General features: G+C 45.1%; 1 protein-coding gene across 1 annotated transcript in view; it reads right to left on the bottom strand.

Annotated features, from left to right (window-relative positions):
• LOC117600534 (protein Fe65 homolog) overlaps positions 1-22,944 on the bottom strand; it is an 85,159-nt gene that overhangs the window by 20,513 nt on the left and 41,702 nt on the right. The window contains exon 3 of the mRNA XM_076692659.1: positions 19,807-20,119. Within this exon, the coding sequence (XP_076548774.1) occupies positions 19,807-20,119 (313 nt within the window). The remainder of the gene's footprint in view (positions 1-19,806; positions 20,120-22,944) is intronic.

Here is a 22,944-nt window from a genome sequence, read left to right on the forward strand (position 1 = left end):
GAGACTATACTAGGGTAGGAAACGCACCGTGTACGCGCCACGACCCTACGACGGTCGACGACAGACTGAGCGCCGTTCGCCAACCAGACGGTACATTTCGGCCAACTTCGTGCCTCCTCGGCGATATTCGACCATGGCCCATGACGTCATTCTGCCGTACCATCGCGTGTCCATACTACTGGCGCCTTGCGGTCGCCGCAGCTGGACCGCCATGTATTTTTTATTCGACAATGTACCGTCACTGTTTCTTTATTGCTTTTCTTTCAAATTGCTTGCATGAAATGCGAAACAGTGTACAAAGTAGCGTTTGAATTAGACTTGCTGCCGGAATGTACATGAAAACAGCCGTCGACTGTTTGGTAGACCTTTACTACTTCCTCGCGTGGGCAGGATGAATTGTAAGCAGCAAGGATGCATCAATTTACATAACTATAAATTCTGTTGCAGAAAATCGAATACCACGAATTACTTTATATTAGTTCCTTGAAAAACAAAAAAAAAAAAACATTACGTAACACGTATCGTACAGGTACCAGATTGGAGTTGCACGCGACTTTCTGTAATCAGCAACGCTTACAACACGAAGCACAACCACAAGCATACTTTTCGTTTCCTTTTCTCACGAAAGCGACTCATGCGTGCACGTTGTCGGCCGGGTTGCTGACATTAGTCAGGATCACGCGAATTTTAAATTACTCCGATCTCGATAGCGTAATCTGTGTAGGAGGGTGAGATCGTTGAACGACGAAAACGCGTAATCCTGCGAGCCCTGAGCCGTTTAACGCTGCGGGTATGCAGCTCGTTCATCGGCCCTTTTAATCGCGATCCCAACGAGGACGATATAATAGAAACGAATTGCCATCGAGCGAGCCGGGGCTCGTAAAGGGCTATCAAAATTTCGAACGACCAGGGATCTTAAGGAACGAGTGCATTAACATGCAGTCGTGATTCGGTGAAGATTCGACTGTTTCAAGGGTTGCAACACCGCGCTATCACCGGGGTGAAAGCAACGATTTCGAGACTTTCATTTCCCCTACTTTCGCGGAACTTTTCACCCCTGCTCTTAATAAACACGAGCAAGAGGCTGTGCCGGTTGCTTTCGGCTAGGGCAACTCTGCGAGAACTCGACAAAGTAAATTCGAAAGTTTCGCTTGGGCACGCACGTATACACGTAAGTACATACAAGTATAGAGAGATGCGAAGCGGAGCGAAACCGGCTGAACAAAGCGCGGAAAGACGAACAAGCGCTTTCGCAACGATGTTTGCCGACGAAGAAGTAGTTTGTCTAATTGAGTAGATAAGGTGGAAGTTGCCGACAGTAGAAACGACTTGTTTACGCAAGAAACGAGACTACTGGCTGATATATTCACCCCGCGATCAACCGGGCTACGGGAACGAAGAAGAGAAGAAAAGTAAAATGTATTTTCCCCTCGAATCTTTTCCTGCATCTTCGAACAGAGGAGCCAGTTGATTGGATGCAAAATTTCTCTGTTTTTATCCGGTTGATGTACATAAAATGTTCTCCCGAAGTTTCAATTTCAAGGGGGTGGTTATAAGTTAATTAATTAATTGTTTGTTGTAATTCAGAAGGTAATTGCAAAATTGATCTCGTGTCGATGAATCCTCTTTCGTTACACATCACGTAATGGTGAAACGAAAATAGATATCATCGGTAAACGAGAAACGCACACGAAAAATGGAATAAAAATACCGTGATTGTTATTTATTCAACGCGTATCGCGATTGAATCCATTAGCAAACAGGGGAGGATTAAATATTTTCCACCGTGAAACAATGAAAATATCGAGAGAAACAACCATCAAGATGGAAGCGCGATTTTCCGTCGAAAAATCCACGTGAAAAACGTACCGTCCTCCGGACAATGTTGTTTACACCCGTTTTTCGATCGAAACAAAATAACTCTTTTAACTCGTTTATGTGTTAGTAACGGGATAATAAATTAGCCCCCTAAATCCGTCAATAGTTAAATACTTCATTCAACGGTAATAAACCCATAAACTCGACATGTGCCGTAGAAAATTTGCAATTTTTTCAAATTAATACCAAAGTAATGTGTTTTTCCAAGTCACAGTTGTATCGCAACGAACAACCAGAATATACCAATCGAATAAACGAATTCACAGTCAGTCCATCTGTTCTCCCGTGTATCGTCCCTCCAATGATTTATTAAATTAACGGATTCCTCTTGAATAGACGGACGCACGTGTGCACGCAACGGCAGCGGAGATTACAGGACAGAATTCGGCAGAGAAATGCCGCAGCCGAATCAATAGAGAGAGCACTGCTCCCCTCGGGCCTTATCGAGTGCATTCTCTCGATCGCAGATATATTCCCGTTTCTCTGAACAAGCTGGCTGCATTCTATCGTCCACGTGACCAAAGTGCCGTGTCGCCTATGTTTGCCGAACCCCTCGGAAGGGTTCTTCCACCCTCGCCTCGGCGAGCGACTGGAACGGCTGAAAAGACGGGAAGAAGGAAGGAGAAGAAAGGGAAGAGCTCGTTGGCAACGTTTGAGACAAAGATGACGAACTGATAATAACGCGGGACAAAACTCATGCTTCCATTCTCCCGGGGGAATAAAGCTAGCTAGCTTGCCAGGCTAGAAATCGTTTTCTCCTGATATTCTTCGCGGGTAGAAAGAGAATTGTTATCGTGCCCGTTGTAAAATTACCACCGATAAAGCAACGGTTCGTCGACGAGCAACAATCTCTCCGCGCAGCGTCGCGTCGCGATAACAACATCGTTGCCGAAACAGTATGTCCGAGAGAAATGTATCGATATTCGAGCAACGCCCGGTTTTTTACCCTTTTCTATTTCCCCTTTTTCTTTATTCCTCGATATCGGAGAACGCACGGTGGTTGCCTGTTCGTTGTCGCGGTTGCAATTGCTGCTCGATCGAGTCGGTTCGTTATTGAGTCGATTACAGAGGCGGCGTCGTTTGCCAATGAAATTGAACGACTATAGGGGGAAAGAGGTTATTGCATAGGGAAACGGTGAATCGGGCTAGAGACGCGGATGGTACTTATGCGCGACATTCTTCTTTCATGCGAAACCGCGAAGAGAAAAGAAGCCGAGTGGAAGGAGTATAGTTTCACCGACGCCTAAGCTCCGTGAACGTAACACGTAAAATAACTGGAACGTTTCGTAAGCATAATTGCAGATTCTATCGGTGCCGCGATGCTGCTATCGTGCTGGAAGGCGGAGTTTTATGGATTCATTCGTCACCACCCTCCACTTTTGCCACCAGATAGCGCAGTTTCACCGTGATATTCACCTTGATTTCCGCCACCTCTGTAATTGATAGCCACTCTATTTAATTCCTTCGTTTATTCAACGACAACGCGACGGAAACTGGACTGTCAGGATCGATTCGACAGTCACTTATCGCCGTTTCGTTAAGCGTCTGACCGGGCCAAGGTTTCATTTCGTTGAATGCCGGAGTGAAATAGTTGTAATTATTCGAAGAAACGAGATCCGAGCGTTGGAATTCCATCGTTGACTAGATAGTTTGCAAACTGTATCCGTGTGGCGCGACGCACCTCACGCGTTAAATGCAAGTCTCATAATTCCCAACTGCGCAAGTTAATTAGTCGACGTGACTCGATAACTCTCGTGGTAAACTCGATAAGGACGGCCAATACCCTCGAGTCTTCGAGTTGGTCTCGCGACAGAATTTCTAATCAGTTGATGGGATCGTTGACACCTTTGAAACAAGTTCACTTCGTCGGAAATTTCTGCGGTTCAGAAATTGCTAATTGTCAAAGGTATTCTATAAATAGCGATTGCTTTGACAAATATTATTTTCCTTCGTGGCTTTGCATTAGCTTCTTTATTTCCAATGGCTTTATGCTACCAATCAGAGAAGACTGAAATCTGTTAGAAATTTTGAACGTCTCATTAGTTTCTGGCCGATATTTTAAAGATAGTTGTTGGATTAATATTTAATGAATGATCCAAATTCGAAATCCATCAATGTGATTGATGTAATGAGATAGACAAATTTCGACGACCCGCTTAAGAACTATTTCAAGAGAGGCGACCAGTATGGCGCAGATCCATAATGATGGACAGAAATGAGGGGACGAAGGGAGGTTAAATGCAACACGATCCCGAGCACTGCTCGGACGAAGACGATAAATTAAATCCGGGAGTTAAGCGCAGATTCGCGTGAGCAATGAAATTGCTGAACCGGAAGTTATCGCGGCTCAAAGCGGCGTGGCCCGTTGGATCACCTGAAATTTCGTTATCACAGTGACCGAGGGAAGAGAAGAGGGACAGAGTGGAACAGTAACGGGACGACATGGAAATGGTTTAACATCGTTTATCGCGTGTCAAGAAGCGTAACGCTTTCGAATCGCTTGATTCTCGTGTTCGCATCGGTTCGTTAACCGTTCGACTAGTAAAAATATCCACGGGGTTTCGTCGTCGACCTATATTTTCCATTCATCTCTCTCTTTGATATGTGTGTTGCTAAATACCGAGAGGATTAATCAGATTTTCGATAGAACAGAATCGTGAAGCGCGGATTCGAGATTAGAAGAGAAAATAGAACAAAGGTACGACAGAGTTTATCCACCCTGCCACGTCCTGGAATATCGACCTAGCCATTTTTCACCTTCTATCCGGGATGCTCTGTATTTCGAAGGGCGAAGTAACACGATTTTCAAAGGTACTCCTGACTCCGCGTTGTTGGTAATTCCTTTTTCGTGCGTTTCCTTTCGTGTCACGGCCGTTGTTCACCGAGTCAGCTACCACAGAGAGAAGAATTCCAAGGAAAACACGGAAAGAAGAAGACGAAGACAGAGGGTGACCGGTATAAGACAACGTTACGATCCTCACGGGATGGGCAGAACGAGCCAGCAAGCAAGAAAAAGAAACACGTACACGGACCGTGTCGAGGGTCCACTCGAACGTGGCGGTCTCTTCTCCAACGAAACGAGGAACGAAAAACAAAAAGGGTGGACGAGGGTTGAATATTTATTTATAGATTTTTTTTCACTCGATACCTCCACTCAGACTTTCGTGGATTGTCCAACGCAGAGGAGGCAGAGAGCACTTCATTTCGAATACCGGCTCGCGCAATATCGAACTATCTCTCCTTCTGTGTGCGTGTTTCAACACCGGTTGGAATAATTTGCAAACACAGCGAGAAAATTACACGAGACGAGCCATTCGATCTAAGCGACGCGAGGTATCGATCGTTGGTAAAAAAATAATTCACTGAAAAGCTTGTCTTATGAAAGGAAAAAATATTCAATGAACCGCTTCGTTCGTAGTCTGACCCTTTGAAACCGCGAGGAAACAGACTCTATACGAAAATGAAAATTGAAAAAGTCGAAGAAAGCTCGACGGAAATGGTATCCACCCTGTTTATTCCCAAGTTGCGGCCTTTCGAGCTGAGGCATCGGAGTCGAAGACCGCGTTTCCGTGAACGCGACGAGACGCGGCTCTATTTAAACGCGAAATGATGAAAAAAAATGAAAAGCGTGGCTCGTGTGGCAGTCGCACGAACGGATCGACCTCTCGATTTTCGCACGCGTCGATCGATTCCCCATTGCACTTCGTTTCAAGCCTCCTGCTGCACCTTGCTACAAAGACCTCTGCGCACCCGTGCTGGCGACTTGCATTGCAAAGCACTTCCGGTCGAGAGGATCCTCCACGTCGTCACTCCGCCCACGGGGCTGTACGAAAGGGTCAAAGGGTAAGAAGGGTTCGTTGGCCCTCGATCAACTCCCTACCACGCGTACAGGTCACCTACTATCAACCTGTGCTGTCTGTATGCATTTACCTGCGGTTCCAACTCACCCTGTCTCTGCACTTTCAGTCGCCACTTTATTTTCCAACCCTTCCGCCAGACGATCGACGATTACACTATTGCCGAAAGTCACGTTTTTCTTTCTTTCAACCGTTTAATCAATTTATAAATTAGATTTATGTAGATTTTTCAGGTCATTTTTCAAAAAGACTTTTTAATTTTCCAATCATATCCGAAGAATCCAATATTATTTGTTGGAATTATTATTATTTGCTGGATGTAAGTTGATGGTCGTCTGTTTTCTTGATTATTGACCAGGTAGTTCCCTTACGTACTATGCCCGGACATTTGCATATTTTGTTTCGGACACGAATTTCGTTCTATCTCGGAAGTGCATCTTTCGTATGCATACCCTATACCCGTGGATTACGAAAGAACGAGCCTGTTCCGGGAATTTTTTACCGTCGAAATTTCGAGACGCAAAGCCACGGCAAATCGAGCGTACAATCTGGAAGGCTGTCTCTTGCTTCGAAATTGCAAAATCGTCTCGTAAACTTTACGAGTTTTTTCTATGCCGCGCCGGAGGGGGAGGTTTTATGTACGATAGACCGTCCCAGATTTCTGATGGAGTCATTTTTTTTTTATTCTCCCTGTAATTTCGTTTTATTAGTTTCGAACATACGCGCCGTTTAGTCAACGTTTCGACGGAGTACTCCATTCGTTTCGATCGGCTTTTTGAACGTTTTAATGAACGATGACGGACGCGGCAAATTTTTTCATGTGAAAACGTACGAAACGTCCCTTCCAGCTTCCGTTCGAACGGACAGCAGGCGGATCACGGGACTTTACGATGTCGCTCACGCACCGTTGACTTTTGTCTCCGGGAACCGGCAAGTTTTTCAAGCTCTGCCGATTTTTCCTCCAGTCACGGCCTTTGAAGGCTACGCAACGAATGGAAAATGTTCAGCGGGATAGGGTGGAATTAGGATATATGGCAATCTTTTTTCACGAGAAACGTAGCAAATGTTTGGACTCGTCCACTTAAAGTTTCTTGCGAAGCGCAATTTTTCTCCGGAAGAACGTAATTCCAGAAGGTGCGAAATGCAATTTCTCGTGGAATCTTCTTTCCGCACAACTGTGTTCAACGTTGCGCTCAAAAATCCTCTTCTCGAGAGAGAGAGAGAGAGAGAGAGAGAGAGAGAGAGAGAGAGAGAGAGAGAGAGAGAGACGTAATACACGGAGCTGAAAAGCGCAAAATTCCTCTCGAAAGTACGTCGATTTTTCTGCTCATCTGGCTGCTCCGTGTCGTGAAGGGATCGCACGAGAGGTTACGTTGCCTCTGAAGGTATTTGTTCGCATAACACGCGTCAACACGCTGCTTCGGCCCCGAGGAGAACTCTTCGTTCGCTTTTTCCTTTTTTTTTTAGGAACGTTTCGCGAAGATGAGCAGGACAGGAAAAGGGCGAAAGACGGCGAAGAAAAGTTTACGACGTGACGCGTGTCCCATATGATACACCAGACTGTCTCCATTCGTTCCACGTTTCTTATTCCGTTTTAGTACGTCTCTTTCGTCGTGTGCACGTTACATTATTCGGCGAAACAACGCGTAAGCTTGTTAAAAAAGAAACGGTAAAAATATACACCAATTTAGACTCTCTCTCAATTACATCAAAAGGAGCACGATTCAATTCAATTATTATTCTTACAATTCATATAAAATATAAAAGAAAAAAAAATTTAATATTATATTGAAATTTTCTAAATATTTCTAAGGCAAGTCCCGCAGAATTTTCTCTGTTTAATGATCAACCAAAACGTAATCATTTTAACGTACTCGAAAAAGGCGTTTCACGGAATCACCCCTTTCTGAAAGATCGCTTTGACGCGTGCCACGCGTTCCTTTTACATCTTTTCCTCTCGCGAACAAAGACCGCGAAGAAGAGAAATTTAACTCTCAATTAACGGAGTCGGTTTCGCTAACGAATCGTGACTGGTCGACGTCCCTCCATGGCGTCGGCTAAGGACGTCGACCGCGTCAGGACGAATTATCACGCTTAAGGACACAACGCGGCCGTCCCGACGCTATAACGACGTCCTCCCGTGGCTGCATCCTGCCCCGCCCAATTATCGTATGGCGTTAATTACGCCGCGATTAAGCCGGCCAGCCGAGCGACCGCAGCCGCGCCAAACCGCGAGGGAATTTGAATTTCCCGCGAGAACCATCGTTCGTCCTCTGCGAACGTCTATCTCTAGGAAGGAACATCGAATGTGTCTTATTTGTTTAAGAAAATTCAAGTTATTTGACGCGGTTCATTAAAAAATAAAATGTTCGTTATCTTAAAATAGGAAATGTTAAATTTGCAAAGACGAATCCCACAGAAGTTGACGCGTTAATAATACACGTTTCGCTCGGCAAACTATATTTTCCGTGTACCGTAGGAATAATTTATTGCTTGTGAAAGAGGAGAAAGTGGAGACGGATCAATTATTGGTAGGAGCTAGGATCCCGAGGAACGTTCTTCTAAGTAGTTCGCCGGAAAGCGTGCGAGGGTGCGGCTGACGCGTTTCGTCGGGGATCTCAAGGTGGAGACAGGGACGGCCGCATCGCTTCGAGTTAGCATATAAATGAAATTTCCCGTGGTCCGGTGAATGCCAATAGACGGGCCAGGCTTTCTATGATGTTGCACGCGTGTGCAAGAGCCGCGTATACCCCGAAACATTCCGTCGAGACATGTACGACCTTTGAATAGCTACATCTTGGGGAAACTCCTTCGTGAAAACGAGACATTGACTTTGTTTCTCGAAAATTTTGCATCACAATTACAATATTAAATTTAACTAAATAATTAATATATATTGTCCGCTTCGAGTCACGACTGCTAATGCAAATAATGATAATAATAATAATAATAAAAAAATGAAAGAAACGTTCATGCAAATTGATGCATCCGCGCAATTTCATCGCTACAACTTTCCTGGCCAATTTATTTCACCAGAGGGGCAGACGTTCGCGGAACACGCGGCAATTCAGTTCCCGTAATTTCCGTTCTGTGTAATATATCGGTATGAATCATTTATGGCGTCGTTAATTGAGTCGGTACAATGCGATGGTCGATACGGTACCGTGGGAGGAAGTAGCACGAGCAATGGTACTACAATCCGGCACCGTTGGCAGAATGTCAATGAGCCGGTCGGTTTTGTACGACGAAATAACGTGTTCGTGGAAAGCCGTCCGCGTTGGAAGGATCACCCCGGTACCTGTGCATTCTGTACACGATGGAAAACGATGCCAACGTGTGACCAAAGCCGATTGGCTACCACCCTCTTTCTTTCGCCGGCTTCGCGAAATTTCCGATCGACTCGCATTCGTCTGCCCGGAATTCTCTATGAACCGAGTGACTGACGTTTGCCGGTTTGTCGGTCGATAGGAAAAACCTCCACGTTTCTCTGCAAACGTTTCTGCTTATTTGAAACAATGCCGATGAAATAAGAAGAGATTTAAATTTTGAAAAATCAATTTGGAGAATTATTTCTTCAGAGAATTATTCAAGGATTAATTTATTAATTATTAGACTTAATTAAAATTATCGAGACGATTTGTAAAGTACAATCTACATTATTTTACATTTCCTACGAAATAGATGGAATACAAAAATGGAACAGCGATTCCCTGTTACAGGGTAACGAGAGATTAACACGATCCTTCGAATTAAACAATGAACCGCTCGCCAATTAAAACTTTTCCATGAAGTTCGGGTCGAAGTTGGGAGAGAAGCCGGGGCGGACGAAAGTTTCACACGGGCCGGACGTTAAACGGCGCCTCAGGAAAATAATTATTCGCATCGGCCGTTATCTTGCGGCGTTTACACGGTGTGCCAGGAACGGCGATAAGATGCTACGCGGTGGCATTCACTTGGCCCAACTTCGCCGAGCGTCGGCGTGGCCATTATCGGCATTAACGGGCAAATTCGACGATAGCCTCGAAGCCGAGTGCAACTGCAATTAAGGCCGTCGGAGAAGAACCGATTCGTGCCAAGTGCATCCTTCGCAACGTTCTCGCTCCTTTCTCCACCACCCCTATTCTTCGCTCCGTCTAGCTCGTTTAATAGACGAACCAAGAGGAAGGAGAAGCAAGTGTGCTTCAACAAGAAATACTGTGAGACCGAGTGATTCTAGTGTATGTGTTAGAGTATATGAAAGTATCTTCCACAACGTATCGGTTTTCGGGTGGCATGTGTGAAACACTTTAGAAAGTTTCAGCCATAAAATAGTCAAGACGGACGATCTATATACTTTATTTCAAAAGTAATTAAATTATATTTTTATCCGAATTAGTTTTTTTATTCAGAAAAATAAAGGATGCTTCGAATGACGGTTCACGATGCGCCTGTTATCGGTGAAATTCGACGAGAACGGTCGAGTGCAATTGCAATTAAGGTGCATCGATGAAAAGCGATTCGTTGCCAAGCGCTACGTTACCGCTGCACCTCCGTCTCGCCTAAGATGTACCTTCTCTACTGCGGCTCAACGGAAACCTGGTAATTCGACGTACGAGCAGGGAATTCAATATCGATTGTTGGCAACGCGAAGGGTCTTCAAGTTTCTTCGTTTTCGCACGGTGGACTTTAAACATCGTTGCAAACGAACTTGCAATGCTGTTTGTCTTCTTCTCGGAAATCACGTTGGTGATTTATACGATAGTTTAACATTCCTTAGAAACTTTATTACGCTGCACTAAAGAAGATTTGTGTTAATAATCAATTTCTCTCTTATCGCGACAAGATTTACAACCAGCTTGTTTATCATCGCGCGTTCGCAATTTTCTCAGCGCAAACATTATCGACAAGCAAGCATAATCTAATAAATAGCCCCGAGGAAGGGAAGGTAGCTACGTAAATATCGTTCTCGTCAGGGATAATAAGAGAGCCAGTGTTTCTCCTGGCCAGGGAAGAAAACGGCTGTAAACGAGAATTTAAACGCGACCGAATGAGCCGACGATCGCAGCTTGTGGACCGTTTCCGGTTAATGCGATTTATCGGCGTTTTGCGCAGTGCGGCGAAAATTGGCGATGAATACGAAAGGAGGCGAGCAGGAAGAAGGGAGGCGATCGGCAGGAAGGAAAATCGTCGGGATGGATACTACGGCTTAACGGGAGGCGTTTAACTCGCCTCGTTTCATCCAGCCTGTTCAAAACCAATCGCGAGCATCGTTTGCCTGCCAGTTTTGATGCTCTATAATCGTTTAATAAGTCGGCTGACATCGGATCTGCCAACGACAGACTATTCCGAGCGACATCGTTCAGAATTTATGTTATTGAACGATGTACATATGTATAGCTTAGACAGGATGTTTCGTTATTCAGCGACCTGGTTTAATCGATCAAACCGTTAAAGGACGATGAACCTAAATACACTGGGTATCCCATAAATTCCACTAATCATACTGAAATTAGAATTTCTGTTATTTTCAATTAGAATAAAATTTGTATTTTCCGAATTTTAACGATTCGACTAGCGGACGCGGGCTGATTTTGATCTCATAATTTCGTTGGATTTCAAAAGGACGAAATTATATCGGGAGCTGGAGAAGTTTCGTTATTCCGGGGCGGCAATAAATACTGACCTATTTTATGCAAATTGCTGGTTACAGGCGCGAAACTGACTACCCCCTTTAGGCTCGTATAAACGCGCTTCCGGCGCCCGTTATTAAAGCGCTTGTAACGTAGAGTAGTTCCATCCAAAAAGAAGCATCTCGTTGAGGATGAGAAGATAGAAAAGAAGAACAGAGAGATAGAATTGTAACGGCTAGAGTAGGAATAGAGTAGAGTAGTAAAGTAAGAATTTTATGCAGAACACCGGCAACCTTTCTCCATTTACGTTCCATACATTTAGAATCGCGCGGTAAATTGTGGTACGTTGCAATTTGCAAAAAATTAATTTAGTATCAATAATCGAAATGAAATTTATATTATCCACTTGGTACGTGTTCAGAATATATCTTTTCCCTACGAAATCCTCCAATTGGAAAAACGACAAAACGTGAAGCACGAAGCGGTTCCCTTTTATCGAGGAAGCCAAAGTGAGGTCGGTTTTCATAAGACGAAAAGCAAAAAAAAAAAAAAGGAGGGGCAGAGAAATTTTCGTGAACGGCGAGCAACGGTGGTTGGTGGCTGGAAAAATCCGCAATATCCGGTGTGTTCCAGCGACCCTCGGCCGGTGTAAGCATTTTAATAACAAGCAACCGGAGCGGCGCGACGGTGCTCCCTTACGCTCGCACGTTCAACGACGTCGTGCTGTGTTTGTGCTGCCTCTTGCAACGATGCCCGACGATTTGCATGAAATTGAAAGGTTCTCGGCCTGGTGCGCCGCGATCGGAGCCGGCCTCTCGTTAGAATGGAAATCGTGGATTGAAATTTTCAGACGACCGGCGAGCGTGTCTCCTCGTGCGTGAACGCGCGCGCGACCAGCCTCGAGCACAGCTTTTTCAGACTGGATCGATATAGAGTAAAATCTGTCTATACGCTCGCTCGAACTACAGGCTCTGTCAAAAATAACGTACACTGAGAGAATTGAAAATAAAATTTAAATATTTTCTAATTTCCATGCGGTGGAAATAAACTTACGAAATTACGTGTACTGGGAAAAGTGTCCAGGAAAATCTTCCTGCATGAAAATCGAGAATCTTTCTATTTTATAGAACGGGACATGAAATGGTCCTACGACACCTTCGCGTTTCTCTTTTTTCACTCCTCGCGCGCCATTGAACGAAACGAAAAGATTAAATCTGATTGGAAAAACATCACGCGAATGGGATACACAGGTGCCATGTACGCTTTGAGGACCACGTATCGAGAACACTGAGTGCATTCAGCGTACCGTGAAGTCCTGTTTATCTGCGTGGGTGTGGAACGAATGTACATTCATAGCTGGTGCCACCGTGACGCCTATCTATGACGTACAAAAGCAAACAGCAAACGGCAGAGGAGAAATTGTATCGCGGTTCGATATTTACTTTGTGAAACAACATCGAAACACCACGTGCATAACATTATATTCTTGCAATGTAGCTAATTAAATTAGAAGAGAACAGAGTTTCTATACCGTATTGTAACCTTTTGACATTAATCATCCATGCACGAAAATTAACTACATTTGTCTATATTTTATATGACAATGAGTTAAAGGACGGATAACCCAATTACTTGGCATTTTAAACAGACTGTACCAATTAACTGTACCATAATACACTGACTGTGATTCAGTATTCAAGAGTTTCTAAGAACGATCCAACCTGGATATCGAACACATAATAACTACTCTCGTATTCCGCAAATCGATTCGTTCCATCTCAAACCCCCATTACCGGGCTTTCTATTCCGATCGGAAATTTTCAACCGAACAAAAGAAGAAAGTACATATTTTCTGTTCAACGCGATGCATCGTTCATCCGCGAAATTATTCCCGTGAATTCTGAACAGTTATAATCGCGCGGCAAGTAGATTCGGTAAAAGTGTCGACCGATTCGATTCAAGAGCATCAAAACGATCCGGTGGTGCGGTTTCGTCGCGCGTTGACGAAACCAGAAGGAGGAAAAAAGGAGGAAGATCGGAGTTCGATTGGGCATCAACGTCCCGAGCAGAGAAATCATCCAATTACGTGGTTGGCAGATAATCGATAAGCCGCGATAAAAGTTCGATCCGTGGGTGGTTCGTGCAAGTTTTATCGGGGAACGCGGTCGACGGTGAACCACCGTGCAAACGTGACCACGTATGCGCGGTTTCTGTATGCATTCGTTGCATTATTTAACCGTCCGACATTACGCTCGGCCCACTCGCGAGCGTCCACGAGTACTTACTCGCCAGGCACGTCGACGAGTATCCAATGAATGTACTTGCGATACGCGAACAATGTGTCATTTACCCTAGCATGCTTGTTGCTCTTTCAAATATCGCATTCGCCGTCTGTTCGTTGCCTTTGGCTGCATTTATGTAATTATTGAAATTATTAATTTTAGGAATGACCAGGTGGTCGCAGGTGTAAAGTCAAGTGAAAATCATTTCTTTTGGAAATAGCCGTTAATTACTAATAACTGATATACCTATAATAATATTAAACTGAACCACGAAGTTGGTAACTTATTAACAAGGGTCTCGGTAGTTGCTTGCGCTGAACGTTCTACACGTCTGACTATGCATTGACCGAAGCTCCTGAAACCACTGGGAAAACTCGTTAGTGAACCTTATGCTTTGAGTTTAATACATTAAAGGTTCCTCGAGTAAATGTTCCTAGTTTAATTAGGATGATATTCGTTTCTGAGGCGAAAGGATAGAAGGAACACAAAGCACGATAGAACAATACGACTGATTTTGGTTGGAGAAAAAAGTGACAGAAGCGTCATAGAATAAGATTATTTGGGGTAATCTAGTTTATCTTCGACCCAGCTTTTTGGCAATCTCTATTCCGATCGGGTTGCACGTCGACGCGTGATCGATGACATCAGCGAGACGAAATTTACAGGAGCAGAGAAATAAAGAAAGCGAGGCGTGCGTTGCAGGTAAAGGGATTAGAGGGACGCAAGGACGCCCGGTGGCAGCCTATCATAAATTTTCACCCCGTATACCGGGAAGGGCGAGACGTGACAGGCTTGAAGATACTGTGACGAGCGTACGGAGTGCATACGATATCACCCGTCTATCATCCGCTGGATTTCGGTTCAAGGTTAAGACGACGAGGTATTTTCCGAGATCCGGGGGAAAATATTTTAAGCTGTGTGAAAAACGAGCGGAAGGAAACGGTAACGAAAGCGTGTAAAAAAATTCGCTCGGCAAAATTCGAGACGGGCAAACACGCAAACTGCTAGTTTCTCGGTTTCACTAACTCTCACGGAAAGCAGGGTGAACTGTATCCGGTGCAGTCGGCACGAGGAAGTAGTTCTCCGTAGCTCCTTTTCCATCTAGTAGCCAGAGAACGAGCGTGGCTAAACTATGGAGTGTCAGAGTCGGCTAACCCTCTTCGGTGATCCTGACAGCGGTTGCGGTTGCGAGGGTGCCAGCGTAGAAAACTACAGGCGAATGCTTTGAGTGTCGGGAAAGGGGATGGTTTGAGGTGGCTCTAAAGAAAAGCTGCCCTAACAAAGGCGCCTTATTTCACGCCCAATGTATCCCACCTCAGACACGATCGTTAAGATATCTATCCTTGCGAGGTGCGAGTTCCGCCACTCCTATCCCTCCTTTACAACCCTCTTTTCTTTCTCTTTTTTTCCTCAGAAAACCCTCGAAAATGGTTCGTTCCTCCTCACGGCTGTGTGCCTTTCGGCTTTCGAGTGCTCCGGAGGGTGTTGTCGAGGTGACTTACAACGTCGCTACGCGAGGCTTGCGCCCGTGAAACGTCCGAAAATTTCCCCCTTACTTTCCTTTTCTTCCAAAGCACAGAAGATATCGTGGTGTTTCGAAGTCGATATAAAATATAACGAGGATAATACGGGATCGCTGGAGGCCGTTAATGTTCCAGGGACGTATTGTCGACAGGATGCCGGCAGATAAGAAGCGAACGGTAAGACGAAACAGGCGATGGAGGGATGAAACGAACGAGCTGATAGAGGAGGGGTCGATATTGTACAAGATGACCCGCAATTCGCAGCCAACCTCGAATAGAGGTTGGCGTCGTTCCTTATGAGTTCACGCTTCCTGAATGGCCCGAGTCTTGGGAGGACTTTATCAGGAGGCGAAGACGTCCCGTTACCAGGCGATGCCTTTGTGCAAACGCTGCGATTATACCGTGCTATTCAATGCCCTCGTGTGGTCTGCCCTTGAAAAGCACTCGCCAGTTTGGTGTCACCGCGCATACATATTACCGCATAATATAACGGCAGGATAATAAAAATGAAAGGCTGCTCCGGAAGCGAGGCGAGGATCCTGGCGCATACGCGGTCATGGTAATCTTTCGCAGGCGCGAAATTAAGGGAGGATTACACGTGACACTTTTCTGTGCCCTCGCGTATAAAGGATTTTTACAAAAAGGAATGCAATACAGGCGGGGTAAATGGTATCTGATAAACAGGGTAGTAACTTTGGCGAACATAGGGGTTGAAAAACTGTGAGAATACCAGTGACGTTAAGGATGCCTGATAAAAATTCAATTGCCAGGAGAAAAATCGACAGTCACTCGTAAATAATCGGTCCATTTGCTAACTCTCTTGGAAACACGACGAGATAATCGTCTCGAAAAAACAAGAGCAGCATGATGCATAATAACGATGAATAGCAGTAAGTGAATAGGAACGGCGATGCTGATGGCTTCCTGGGAGGAAGACGGCCCTTCAACTCCGATGGAGATTGATGCGGATTCCATTAATCTATCTCTGCCTGGCCTGTTCTTGTCGCTACTACTGTGGCCGCCACAGTCGAGCCAGTTTTCGTTGGACGAAGAATAATGCGGACATATTAATCCTCGAAGGTTCAAATGAAAACAGCAACGCGTCAGCTGACACTCGCTTGCTTTTCACTCACAGCTGAATTTTATGACTTTGTGCGATGACCCACCCCTTCGGTTTGGCTGAAAATTATCACCAGCTCGTCCAGTCAATGTTCGAACAAGATTTACTCTGGTTTCAAGTACGCGTACATCGACGACTGACTCGAGTTTCATGGATGTCTGTCTCTTCTTGCCAAGGGAGAAACGAGCTCGTTAAAGAAGATCCCCGGGAAGCCCACGAGACGGATATCAAAGACGAATGATCGCTAATTGATACCACCGACGTCTTCCAACTTGGACCGTTGATCTCTGCTTTGATCGTTCGAGGAAATTTCTCCTTCAGACACGAAACACGTATCTCTTGTCTTATGAAGTTAAGAGAGATGGTGTTTTCAGCTCTTGTTGCGTCTCCTTCGTGAATTACACTCTTACACTTTGAAACGATCGCGAACCTGTCGGACCGGAACAAGGTTAAGGGTTGTAGGCGGTGAGATTCGACAGAAGTATGAGAGATAGCGCGGAGTACGAGCAAAGTTTGTCGCAAGTTTAGATTGAGTTCAATCTCTGACCCGCACGATCATTGCTCAGCCGTCCCTCGATCCTACTTCCTCGGGAGCTTATCGTCTAATATCCAACCAGGGGACGGAGAATGAAACGAAATATCAGGACGTCTCGTGTGCAGATCTGTCTTCCCTTCTCTCTTCGTTCAGCTCGAATTCTCTTTCTCTGCACTCGACAAAGTGGCTGGACTCTCAAAATTGCATCGACATCCCGAGTCCTCCAGCGATTAATTATATTCGAAGGGGTAATTATTTAGAGTAAAGCTATTGTCCTACAAATCCCCACGCGAAACTGGAGATACTACGGGATATCAAATAGCGGATTCAATTCCTGAAGACTGTCAAGAGAAGAAGCGTCTGTCGACCCGTTTACCTCGCTAAACTTCGAAAACGAATCTCCTTAAGAAACTGAGATGATTCCTTCAGCTTCAGACCCTTTAAGTCTAAGGTTTCAAACGTCTGATATCGAGGTACACCGATCACCCGGCTCGAACGTCAGAGACGAAGTTTAAATAGCCAAGTTTTCCCGAAAAGATTCGAACATACCGCAATTACCTGAACCGATTGCCGAATAATCGAGCGTACTATTAGGTTACCGATATTCCAGAAGCGCGGTTACGACGCAGCCTAGCATGGAACACCATGAAATTAGTGGGGCACGTCGAGTGCCTGATAACATAACGTTGCGTACATTTCAGGCGCATCAACGCTTAAACGAAGTTAACGTTACAGCGTCGATGAAAGCGAGCGGCCTTCAGGCACGGAAATTCGCTTTTCCACTCTGCCTCGACCGGAAAATTCGATCAAGTGCAACGGATTGTCGTTCGTTGATGGCTTCGTTAACTTGCTGCAACACGACGAACAGATAGAGAGAGAGAGAGATCGGTATCTACCGTGTAGACGCTTTAGAAACTGCTACCGGTAGAAAACAAGGAATTTCATATTCCACAGGTGATCAATGAGAAACCTGTTCATAATTAACGACGTTAAAATAACGGGGACGATTAAAGAACGCCTTTCATCGATCGTCCATTGAACCCTTTCACGGTGAAACCTTTCGGGACACTAATTGCTCGAGGTCGATGCTTCATCCCTCGCTATCACGACGGTGTTTTATCTATTCTGTTCGCCGAGTCTGCGGCCATTTAACCGACCAGAGGCACGGTGAACTGAATTTCGGTGGAGTCCAAAGGAAATGAAAGGCAAAGAAGAGGTAACGAAGGGTGAGGTGGGTGGGATGAGGAGGAACGGGTAAGAAGAAGCCACCTTTCACGAGGAGAAGAAGTATGCAGCCCCCAGTGCCAGACGCCAGGCGTTTCCTTAATTGCATTTTTATGCTCGCCCGGATTTCCGGACGGTGAGAAAAAAGGACGAGGCAGAAAAGGAGGGACGATGAGAAGAGAGCAGTTTATTATCCTGCTGGGAAGAAGTTCACGGCACCGCGGCCGTCCATTAACGTGTATCTCGATCAAATGTACTAGAGATACGATTCTCTTTCCGTCTCGTTAAACCAAGCCTGATTCAGACAATTATTTGAAGGAAATAAATGAATTGCCAGCGTGAAGCGACGAGAAAAGGGGAAGAGGAAAAGATTGTTCGTTTAATTTTTATATATCGGAATAATAAGGAATTTAAAATTAAAGGTTAATTATAAATGATCGAACGAAAGGACTGTAGATTCGAAAGAGACGTAAACGATGCCAGCCTATCGAATAGAACGTTTCGAAGATTTCGTTTGGGAGATTAACGAGCCGGGATGGGATTTCGGTAATTCCAAGCATCGTCGACAAAAGATCCTCTCCAGATGAAGGAACTTAACGCGCCGCGTGAATCAAAGGGGAGCACACGAAGTAATAGGGAAAATTCTGGCCCGTTGAACAATCAGTGGCGAAACTCGTGTAACTTTGAATCGTTCTCTGAAGTTGTTCCATCCTCCGTTAGACTTGCTTTATTTTCCTTTCGTGGAAAAGTCTTGATTCCCCGACGAACGAGAACGTTCGATCAAACTTTTCATCCGATGTTGAAAAACAAGTTCGTTCGCAAATTTATTCCACGTGATTTTATACGTCATAGAGAAAATTTCCAAATTATGATCGAAGTCGAAAAATATCTGACATCCACTATGAAAATGTAAAAATTAAAAGGGAACGTTTATCAGAGTTCGATAACGGGATCGGAGAGACAGAAGGGCATCGATGAGAGTGTCGGAACTAGAAAAGGAGAATTTTCGATCGAACAAATAACCAGAGGCCCCGCTGAGCCCTTGTAACAGTCGGGAATAAGTTTGAACTGGCATGTAGCATTGGCCCATTCGTTCCTTCTGTCCGAGCCCCTTTTCACGGGTTCGGATTTATTGAAATTTTATGCGGTGGCCCGATGAAGTCCGGCTGGAAGTTTTATCAACGGTTCTACGCGGCCGGACCTTATATTACAGTAGAACGAGGACGATCGGGGGTGGATCCGTACTTCGATCTCGCTACTGGCAACCGATTTTCTCGTTCGTTCCACGCTTACGGGGCTCGGAGAGGAGATATTCTAGGATATTCCTGCCGGTTGGATAAAGAAAATTCGGGGTGGAATTCTATCGATTGCCTTGGCTCATGTTTAAAAGCATCAAAATATCTTGGATAGAAAATGGAAGATGATTACGTGGACGAATATAAATCGCGAATATTTTTCATTTCAAAGCTGATGCGTATTGTTCAGATTGTATCTGAATTATCTTATAAATCGCAAGATTCGCAAGACCATGAAAACTGCAACATGGTTGCTCGATTCCGTCTAACCTGAATTATCCGCTTCCACGAATCAAATTGTAATCGTACGTTATTCGAGTCGCGTATCGGATGTATATAGCCGTAGACCTCGAGGAAAGATTATCCGATGTAGCAGAGCCAAGAATCGAACCGCAGTCACGTCGTTCATTTCGCGAAAAGACCGGCTACGCGACAACGTGATCCGTTTAATATCCACTGTCAAAAATGAACGTTCCGACTCACCCTAGGTTATGGTTGTCAGTGTTATCAGCCGCATCGTCCGTCACGGAATCCTGTGTGAGAGGACCTTGGCTGACGTCCACCCCCATACTGCCCAAATCCAACGTCGCGTAAGTTCTGCGTGCCTGCACCCTCGTACCTCCACCACCCCCGCTGTCGCCGCCGGTCACTTCGCCGCTTCTACCACCGTTTCCGACCAATTCCTGATACAATTCATCGTACAGAGAACTGCCGTTCTCGTTGCTGTTCAAAGCGTCGTCCAGCCGGGCCGGATCCAGGTGGTAGTTGGGATTCTCGAAGGAGAGCAGACCGTTTTCTGGAAAACACAATAAAACGTACGATTTAAATATTTGTTCGACTGTTTCAATTAATGGAAGTTGTAAAAAACGCAAGCGAAAATTATTGTAATCGAAGAGTTATTACATCATTGGGCACATTTTAAACAAATTTTATCGTACTTCTGTGCGAACTAAAGGTACTCGAAGCTGCGTACGACCCTCGAAGGAGTTATTACTTTTGCATAGCATGCGACGTGTTCGCGCGTGCTGCAAATTGTTGAATAAAAGACAGAGAATGAGATACTTTCGTGTGATACGAGAAGCAGAGGTCAAGGTTTTGCCAAGAGCAGCCTGGAGTGAGTACAGTCGACTGTGTCGAGCGAAGCGTGAAACAGCAGAAACGAGGCTCTCGAGAGATAACTCGGTATATTGTTTGGAAAAGAAAGATTCAAGTACGCGAGGAACAACCTAGGGATCGATAGGTGCCGTTCGGTAGGGAATCGTGCTCGTTTCTCGATATTACGAAAGCAGCGTCTCTAGGATCGATCACTCCGACGTGAAAAATAAATCAGACGAAGCGAAGTTAAAGGCGAAACAAGACGAAGACGTGGACGAATCTATCGCGTAGACGACCTCGTCAGCAGAGACAGCCTGGAGAATCCTCTGAAGTCTAAAGCGGGACTCTTGCCGAGTATAAGAGGATTAAAAACATTGACCGGCCGATCGTAAGAGGTTGAAAGTTAAGAAGCGTAGAGAAAATGAGGTTCAAGCGTTCTAGTGAAAGAGAACACCCAGGATTATTAAATGCTCTTGTGATCTACTCACTGATGCTCCTGACCAACACCACAGTGGCTAGGAATACGTTGTACAGAAATCGACAGAACGCGTCCATGCTGACGCGAGGTCGGTCATTTTGGTAAAAGATCTCGTTCGATAATCGCGAAACGTCGCGGCGAGGCTTCGTATACTTATCGACACGATATCGCCACGTAGAAGGTGTAAATGCACGTTCGTGTACATAGAGAACAGCGCCCAATAACGTATGGGTGTGTTATGTGTGGGTGTCTAAGACGAATCTCCTTGGCCTCCTTTGTCCCTTCCTTCCTTTCTTCCTTTCTGTCTTCTATCCTTGACACTCCTATCTCTTCTCGCCTCTACCTATCTCTCTCCTGTTACCGGTATTGATTCAACTGCGAGCTTTAAAGCTTTGTTCTTCGACAAGTCGAGCTTCCTTCGGTCAAAGGGACGCTGTAATTTGCGTTCGATTCGATTCGATTCGTTCGGCAAACATCGATTTCCTCTGCACCCGTGTATAGATTTCATATTTACGAACGCGTTTTCCGATAGATTCAACGTACAGAGGATTAAATTCGCGCGATACACTGCTACACTTAATGCTGTTATCTTAACGTTGTTTGAGGCTTCTGGGTGTAAGCCTCGAGTCTTCATCAGGGGTCGAAGGACGCATCGGCAATGTTGGAGAGATGTTGAGAATGTTTTCTTATTGGACGCGGCTTACACACGGAAGCCTCGCACAGTGTCAGACGAAATAGCGTTAGGTGTAACGAGACCATCGCTAGTTCCCTTTTTTCTTTTTTTTTTTAACTCACGAATCATTCCGTTCGCGAAAGCGGAAGCGCGTACTTTTTACACGGGTCCCAGGAAACAATGGAGCCATCGAGAAGCAGAGGTAATTAGTCGATCGAATCGGAGCGAATGAAACTTGTTTCCGCGACCCTTTGACGGCTAATTCGACGTTTGTCGCGACCCTCCGCCACTTTTGCCGACCATCGACTGACGCGACTCGAGTTCGTACGCCCGTTTTCCGAACAAAAGGGTAACGAAAGCCCTCCTTCTCTCGGATACTCGATCCGCCGAGGATCTTGCCCGTCGACGATTTCACGAACCGTCGCGTCCAACGATTTCTCGCGTTCGACGGATCCACCGACCTCGTTAATTCGTTCACCGACTCATAATTATCCTGAAATTCGGCGAACCTTCGACGATTATTCGACGGGAGAAGATCGAATGAATCAGCAGAAGGGTGGCTCCCGACCATAGGGCGACGAATTGACCCGTGCTCTGGTTAAGGGGAGGTTAGCCAAAAATTTGATTTTCTTTTTTCATTTTCGAGCGATTTAACTGTTAGTCCTATTAAATTTTGCTCGCGTTGCAAGCTCTTCAAGTACATCTTGTTATTTCGTACGAAAGAAGCTCGATGAGGAAGCTTCAAAGTTTTCGTGCAAAGAAGCAGCCGGAAGTTCGAGACAGAGTTTTGGATGCCTGTCGTTGGCAAGAAAATGCGACGAAAAACCGGAGCAAAAGAAGGAGAAGATCCTTGGGATTGTTCGCGATGACGGTACACGCTCGTTTAGATTCCATTAACCTATCTTTCGCCGATATTTCAATAAGGTAAATCCAGCCTGTAATCTCTGGGTAATTAATTATTTTAGATAGCCGGGAAAAACGTTCGGGAAAACGTTTAATTTATACGTTGGTATCTCGTCGATTTCAAAGATTTTCTTAATTCAGGAAGGACGTAGGATGACTCAGCAGCACGAGGGTGGGTCATCCCTGTGCGACAAATTGGCTGGCGACTGCTCGTTTTGCCGCATGCTCGTTATACATAGGTGGATGCGATTGCAGCTGCTGCACCCTTCTCGAACGGATCTCGTTATTTCGCGTGGAGGTAGTTCCATTTGAAATTAAAATAAGAAATAGCTATTCGAGGTAATATTTCGCTCCGATATTGTTATTTCTTTCCGATACCGTTATTTGAAATCTTGATGCGTTCGAAACAATAGCAATTTCAAAAGCAATATCACGATACGAATCAACTGTTTAATGAGTACATCGTTATCTT

Source organism: Osmia lignaria, chromosome 15 (genome assembly GCF_051020975.1).
Source record: "Osmia lignaria lignaria isolate PbOS001 chromosome 15, iyOsmLign1, whole genome shotgun sequence".
Lineage (NCBI taxonomy): Eukaryota > Metazoa > Arthropoda > Insecta > Hymenoptera > Megachilidae > Osmia > Osmia lignaria.